This window comes from Lissotriton helveticus, chromosome 7 (assembly GCF_964261635.1).
Source record: "Lissotriton helveticus chromosome 7, aLisHel1.1, whole genome shotgun sequence".
Taxonomy (NCBI): Eukaryota; Metazoa; Chordata; class Amphibia; order Caudata; family Salamandridae; genus Lissotriton; species Lissotriton helveticus.
Window position 1 is genome coordinate 1,853,862,652 of NC_136068.1, and position 8,144 is coordinate 1,853,870,795.

The window sequence follows — 8,144 nt, forward strand, 5'->3', positions numbered from 1 at the left end:
CTGACATGTAAGGTAGACCATTTCCTAATAGTGGCTACTTGGATTGATTTTGTCTTCTAGAAAAGTTTTGAATAGTTACAGCTGCAATGTATCAACATATAAATTAGCAATAGACACCATGCAGGTAAATCATTGCCCAATGAGAATGAAAAAAAGAAGTAATAATACAAACAATTATAACTGGTTTACTTGCCCCCTATTTTTTGTTCCTAATTCAATAAGTTTCTTCTAATTGTAAACATATCAACTGAGACTGTCAGACATCTGCATCCACTTTCTCGTCCAAAATGGTGTATGTTCCGTATTGACTTTCCCTTTTTTTATTGCAGATATCTGTGATAACCCATGGAAGAAGGAAATCAAACTGTAGTGACTGACTTCATCATGGTGGGTTTTAGTGATTTCCCACAACTACTAGTTCCACTTTTTTTGACTTTTTTGCTTCTTTACTTCTTGGTACTGGTCGGGAACCTTCTCATCATGGTGATTGTCTATTCCAACATACAATTGCACACACCAATGTATTTTTTCCTCACAAACCTTGCCTTTGTTGACATCTGTTATACAACAATGATTTTTCCAAACATGCTGGCTCACTTCTTTCTAGCTGGAACACACATTTCCCTAAATGGATGTTTACTTCAGGTGTTTATTTTCATATCCATGGTATCTACAGAATTCCTACTTCTTGCAGTCATGGCTTATGATCGATATGTGGCCATTTGCAATCCTTTGTGCTATGTGAAAACCATGAATAATGTTGTTTGCATGAAGCTGGCTGCCGGATGCTGGCTATTTAGTTTCTTAGACCCAATACCAGACATTGTACTAATGTCTAGGTTCTCATTCTGTAGGTCTCACACAATCAACCACTTCTACTGTGAATTGACAGCTGTAATGAATCTTTCATGTAGCAGCACTCATGCTGTTGATGCAACAGGCTACATCCTTGGTATTGTATTCGGTGTGACACCTTTTGCTTTAACTATCACATCTTACGTCAACATCATTTCAACGATCCTGAAAATCCGGTCTACAGAGGGGAGACGCAAGGGCTTTTCCACCTGTGGCTCCCACCTCACTGTGGTTATATTATTCTATGGAGTTATCTGTTCTACGTACATGAGACCAGCATCAACGGTATCGGTAAAATACAACAAAATATTGTCTTTGTTATATGTTGCTCTAACGCCACTATGTAATCCCATTATATACAGCCTGAAAAACACAGAGATTAAAAACACCCTGAGGAAGACAAAGAATACAAAGTAGCATTTAAGAAACACAATTAAAACAGATTTTTGTAATCTTTCAAAGCATTCATTGCAGATATACATTTAATTTATTACTGAGGTATTTTTTTACAGATCTAAGTACCATGAGGTTCTTGGGTTTGGCTTTTCAAATCCAGCTCCGTGATAGGCGCAGGTAATATATGCTGTGACACAAGAAGTGGAAGAGCTGGTTCTGACTGACTGAGCTGTTACATACCCTCCCCTCATTTGGGGCACTCCGGTTATATTCTCCTAGCCCTGAGTTTTGGATCAAGCCAGTTCTCTAACAACAAAGGGAAAACCAACAGGCATCTAATACCTCTCCTTGTGGGCTAAATACATCTGGAAGATAAGTGTCTGGAAGGCATAAACACATCTGGAAGATAAGCATTTGGAAGGCATGAACACATCTGGAAGTCAAGCATTAGGAAGGCATAAATACATCTGGAAGGTAAGCGTACGGGAGGGTTAAACACATCTGGAAGCTAAACATTTGGAAGGCATAAACACATCTGGAATGTTAGCAACTCGAAGGCATAAACACATCTGGAGTATAATTTAGGACCCCAAAAGCAGAATACAAACAAGAAGTCATATTAGTGTGGGTTTATTATACCCTAACCTACTGTACAAAATATATATTAGAATCATCATGAACTAAAGACAACATTAGCAAACAATAATAAAAGTATATTAAAATATAATATTAATACTAAACTTCTATCTTCTATTTGTTCTCATCCATGCCAACATTGTGACACCTTGGCATGTGCATGCGTCCCAGGAATCTTGGTGGCTCTCCCACCTGTCACAGAGGAGACAAGGTTGTATATTGATTGTTCTTGATGGGGTTGTTGCAGTTGCTGGCTGTGTGCATAATAACAAATGTTCATGTGAGAGTAATGTGTTACTGTAATCAATGGTCTTGTGCTTCATTGCCCAGGAAGGCCACAAGGCAGCCTCTTGTCATGAAGAGTTTTTGCGGCCACTCAGTTTATAAGCCATTAATGAATTGTACATTATCAGTTTTTATTATTATAGTGCCTGTGCACAATTTGCATCTATATATGTCTCTGTAAGAAAGCATGTTGTTTGTCATGTCACACTGTTTTGACTATATGAACACAACAAAGCTAAGTGGGCCCTAATGGCTTATATCTTTTTGGTGTGCACATGTTATGCATGGATGTCATAGATTTGTGACATCATGATAAAATACATCACTCCAAAGTGGTTGTGGGGTAGAAACTACAACAAAGAGCTACCAGAGTCATGCTTCAGGAGTGTGGTTACTGCAACTTATGTCCTCAAGCATAACATTTTTTTCATTCGCAGACCATTAGAAAGCAATGTAGGTAGTCTCTTTCCTGACCAATGTTCATTTAGTCTCTTAACTTTCTCAGCTTCATTACAGTGATTGATTTAATGGAAAACTACAAGTCTCAGAACATTGAGAAGGGCGGATAAAATGAAAATAATTGAAACTGCTATGTTAGACGCTGTGTTAATAAAATTCTTTTTAAAACTTTAAATAAAAAGGCAGACTTCCAACATCATTACACGAGTATGTATGTCTTAATATATGTTGTCCATGGCTGACAAGTGATCTATGGCATATGTGGCACTTTCACCCACATCTATCCCACATCTTTCTTTCTACCCACAGAACATTCTGGAACCTGTATATAAATCCCAGATTGCTGAATTCAATTAGTAAATAAACACATAATAGGCTCCACATGACACATGCCAATGGACCTCTTGTAAGTACCTCAGTTTGCTTCAATGCCTGCAGGTGAGATATACCACAAACCTTGAAATACAAAGTACATACACAATCAATATACCACATGCAGCAATGAATTCCGAATGTATAAAAATAAGTTCTTACTCACAGCAGAGCGTGATATACGATAGCATTAATGTGGTGATCAGTGAATAATATGAATAATATATGAAGTGAAATTAATAAAACACACAACAAAACAAATGCCAATCACAGCGAATAAAATATGGACACACTAAAAAGAATATATACTCATTACCCATATTCCCCCTCAAGATTTTCTAAGTGCACGTTTATGGGCTCCAAGTACCTAAAAACCCATACTGCAATTCACGCGGTCAGACGTTTCGATAAGTCAACAAAGCCCAGCCCTATCTTTTGCACATTCCTTAATATTACCTGCTGATGTATGCAAATTCTCCCATACTGCACATCCACGTGTCTGCTGATGTCTGCAAGGTCTTCCACACTGCACATCCACATCTGCTGATGTATGCAAAGACTCCCATAATGCAAAACCACATGTCTGCTGATGTATGCAAAGCTTCCCCTACTGCACATCCATGTGTCTACAGATGTGTGCAATGTCTTCCGTACTACACAACCACATGTCTGCTGATGTATGTAAAGTCTCCCATACTGCATGACCATGTGTCTGCTGATGTATGCAACATCTCCTGCACTGCACATCCACTTGTCCCAGCCTGTAGGAGAAGTATGGACCTCAGGATATTTATCTGGTGTGAGAAGCTTCTCACATTGCATATTCTAGATCAGTGACTTCATGCATCTGTCTAAGAGCCTCACTGTCATCCGATGTGACACGCATAGTCACTGTAGGCCCATGTCATTCAAGCTCTGTATTCTATTAGACCTATTCATAGACAGCACTTTGTTTTAGGTTTAGTAGCATAACAATAGCATGACTAAAGTACTACGAAATGCTATTCACAATGTATGGGGAGATCCTCACAAATGTTAGTTTACTACTTAGGACTCGCAGATGTTAGCTTACTACTTAGGACTCACAAATATTAGTTTACTAATTTGGCCTTGATGAAAAGTGCAGATTATTTCAAAACATTTCATGTTTATTTCACCATGCATCACTTTCAATTCAATGTGGGCTACTATTTCTTCATGAAACATATTCGCTTTCATGTTTAGCATTCCAAATCTTCATAGCTAAGTCCTTCACCTACCAATAAAATGGCAATAAAAGGAATGCTGCAGCCACTAAAAACACCTCTTTGTCCAGAAACCCTTACAAGAATTCAAAGCTCTATCTATGCCCGAAACGTTCTCTCAACTGAAGAGCTCTCAAAACTGCTATAAATAGAACAAAGGTAACCCCATAAACAAGTAAGCTCCTATCCTAAATTCACAAGAAAAACCCATGTACTATCTCCTACATCAGGGAGCTCAACCAAAGTAAAAAACCAACATAAATTATAGAAAACATTAGAAGAAAATAAATATCTATAAGGCCCTACAAGAATTTATATCCCTGAGAATAATCCAGCATGGACCATGTTCTCCAGAAGAAAGCACATTGCTTTAAAAGCAAGTAATTGAGGTGATTTATCACCAAAGAATGCTATTTCAAAGAATCAAACACTGCAGCCATTAGTTGGATTAAGAACTTTGTGAAAGATATTTTTAGAAAATAATCTTCAATCACAAAGAAACTCTACAGTAAGGGATGCAGTAAAAGCTGCTATTGTGGCTTTACTTTGCAATGCACTATCAACCAGCATAAATTAGCTCAGAGGGAGGAATCACTACTGCAAGTCAGTCGAGGATGAAAAACACATTGAGGCAATACATTCTCAGAAGTCACAACACTAAATCATTTGATGTGAACTGATTTGTATTTGATCTCAAAATAAAGTACTTCAGTCTAAGGTTGTGCATCAGCTGCTTCGTTCATCCATATATTTGTGGTTCATTTTGGGGAAAAAGCCAGCTGCCTTTCCGCCAAGCTTATCAAACCATTCTAGAGGTCAATGATCAATTTCAAGGATCACTGACATAATATCGACGGACAGAATATCGACTATCAAAAATATCGTTGACAAAATATCGACAGACAGAATATCGAGTTTGTATCTACAAACAGGTAAGTACAAAAATATCGAGTACAAAATATCGTTTTACAAAAATGTAGTTGTTAAAAATATTGACTTTATTAAAAACAGTGTTAAATTAAATTAATAGTAAAAATTAATTACTATAATATACTATTCCCACTCCAGAGAGTGCAACAGTAGGGAAAGCGTTGGATAGCGTAGGGGTAAAAATTACTATTCCCACTCCAGTGGGTGCAACAGCAGGGAAAGCGTTGGATAGCGAAGGGGTTAAAATTACTATTCCCACTTCAGTGGGTGCAACAGTAGGGAAAGCGTTGGATAGCGTAGGGGTTAAAATTACTATTCCCACTCCAGTGGGTGCAACAGTAGAGAATGCGTAGGGGTAAAAAACTGTCTATATTTTTAACATTCGATATTACATTACTTACCTAAAAAACGATATTTTTGATGTCTATATTCTGTCCTGTCGATATTTTGTCCATTCGATATTTAAAACTCGATATTATGTCCATTCGATATTTTGAAGTCGATATTTTGACTGTTTACCCAATTTCACATGGCATTGCTGTCCCACTTCTGAACTCACTGCAGTTTCTTCATCTCAATATACAACTCTGTTATGCTTCACGATGAAGCTGCATTGGTGATCATGTCTGCATTCATTGGTTTGATCACATATGTTTTTCAGACTTTGTCTGACTCAGAAACAAAAAGAAGTTGCACATCAGCCAGGTGTGCTGGATGTACTGCTAGAGTTTGGTGCTAAATCAAATATGAAAACTGCAGGAACTGATGTTACCCCTAAGGGAATTATATTAGTTCCATTCTTCCTTCAGAAAATCACTGAAATTATATTAGTACCACCGATTCCTCCCTCCTGGACTCTAGCCTGTAATAAGGTCTTTAAAAAATAAGCATCCTCTTGAATTTATACCACTAAATATCACTGTTATGTTCATACATTCAAATACATGCTTGCTTCCCATCTTTGTGAATCCCTGGTAATATGGTTTAGTTCCAGGAAGGGATAATATTTGACACACTAACCTTGCAGTGCTCACTAGGGTGGAGGGCAGGCAATAACCAGTGGTTCTTATCCTTGCACTGAGAAGGCTATGCACCAGTTTGTGTTGCCACTGTAGAAATATTAAGGTTGTTACAAGTAATATGCCATGTCCCAGGAGGGATAGTTGCTGTAGCCCCATTTAATGCCACTGTTGGTACCTGGAAGGGTTACCCTTTGTCCTCTTATCTTTATCACTTATAGAGGGAAACCTTTTGGCAAACTCAATTAATATGTACCAGACATTGCTCTATTAATTCTTCTCAGAGTCAAAATGTAAATACTGGCTGATGATCTGTTGATTGTTTGCTATGCCAACAATTGAAATTGCAGCTGCTTTCTCTGGGGTGATTTCAGGATATAAATTAAACAAAGAAAACAGTCAAATATTGAATTTTGACCAATTGCCTCTAACTGAAGAATATTCAATTCAGAAAATGAACACGCTGGGGATATGTTAAACTACCAAATATGACAATTTGTGAAGAATTAAAGCTTCATTATCAAAAGAGACAATCCTGCCCCTACACAACCTGACTCTCACTCATTTACTGAGGATATGATCATGAGTACCATCGACGTTAAATCATTCTATACCTCGATTCCCCACGATTTGGGTTTTACAGCTGTAGAAAGCATTTTAATCAACAGTGACAGGGATGAAAATTTAAAAATACTGTTAATGGAATTGTTACATTTCACCCTATTCCAGAGTTATTTTCAATGGAACAATCAATACTATGTGCAATGTTCCGGAACCTCAATGGGTAATTGCGCGGCTCCAGCATATGCTAACATTTTCATGCACCAAATTGAGACAGAAAACATCATCAACAACCCAGATTGGAAACTCAAACTCATCCTTTACAAACGATACATAGATGCTATTTTTATCTTGTGGAGAGGTACATCGACGACCTTAAATGCAGCCATAGAGGATCTCAACAAAGTAAACAACAGGATTGAATTCACATCAACTATCAGTCAAGTTCAGTTGCCTTTCTTAGACGTTATGAGGCTGAAATGCGAGAAACCGGTCCCCGGTAGCTTGTCTCCTTTCTGGTGAAGAATTGGCTTGGTAGTTTGGTCTGCCCTGTTCCCATGATGCACTGGGCCAGGGACAGACTAATTTGCATATAGCCAGGTTCTGAGCTGGGATGGGGCAGTGAGATAAATAACGGTGATGGATCAAGCCCTGATCTTTGGACTGGGTAAGAGTGGTCTGCTTAATTCAGACACTCTGTTCATCACCACCCCCTTTTCTGTATCATTTTTGGCCACTATAGGTGTGGCAGGGTATACTCAGACATGAGTCCCTTTCTCACTGCTCCATCAGGATTCAAGCAAGCCGGGCCGAAGAGGCTGAAATGCCAGAAACCGGTCCCCGGTAGCTTGTCTCCTTTCTGGTGAAGAATTGGCTTGGTAGTTTGGTCTGCCCTGTTCCCATGATGCACTGGGCCAGGGACAGACTAATTTGCATATAGCCAGGTTCTGAGCTGGGATGGGGCAGTGAGATAAATAACGGTGATGGATCAAGCCCTGATCTTTGGACTGGGTAAGAGTGGTCTGCTTAATTCAGACACTCTGTTCATCACCACCCCCTTTTCTGTATCGTTTTTGGCCACTATAGGTGTGGCAGGGTATACTCAGACATGAGTCCCTTTCTCACTGCTCCATCAGGATTCAAGCAAGCCGGGCCGAAGAGGCTGAAATGCCAGAAACCGGTCCCCGGTAGCGTGTCTCCTTTCTGGTGAAGAATTGGCTTGGTAGTTTGGTCTGCCCTGTTCCCATGATGCACTGGGCCAGGGACAGACTAATTTGCATATAGCCAGGTTCTGAGCTGGGATGGGGCAGTGAGATAAATAACGGTGATGGATCAAGCCCTGATCTTTGGACTGGGTAAGAGTGGTCTGCTTAATTCAGACACTCTG

At 39.1% G+C, this 8,144-nt stretch overlaps 1 protein-coding gene across 1 annotated transcript; it reads left to right on the forward strand.

The window, feature by feature from the left end:
- Positions 1–345: 345 nt before the first annotated feature.
- On the forward strand, positions 346–1,272 carry LOC144767780 (olfactory receptor 5V1-like). The gene has a single exon (XM_078651159.1). The coding sequence runs from the start codon at positions 346–348 to the stop codon at positions 1,270–1,272; it is 927 nt and encodes a 308-aa protein (XP_078507285.1).
- The last annotated feature ends 6,872 nt before the right edge of the window (positions 1,273–8,144 follow it).

What these genes read in the sequence shown, in the direction of transcription:
- LOC144767780 (XM_078651159.1), top strand. Translation starts at nt 346, where the DNA reads ATGGAAGAAGGAAATCAAACTGTAGTGACTGACTTCATCATGGTGGGT.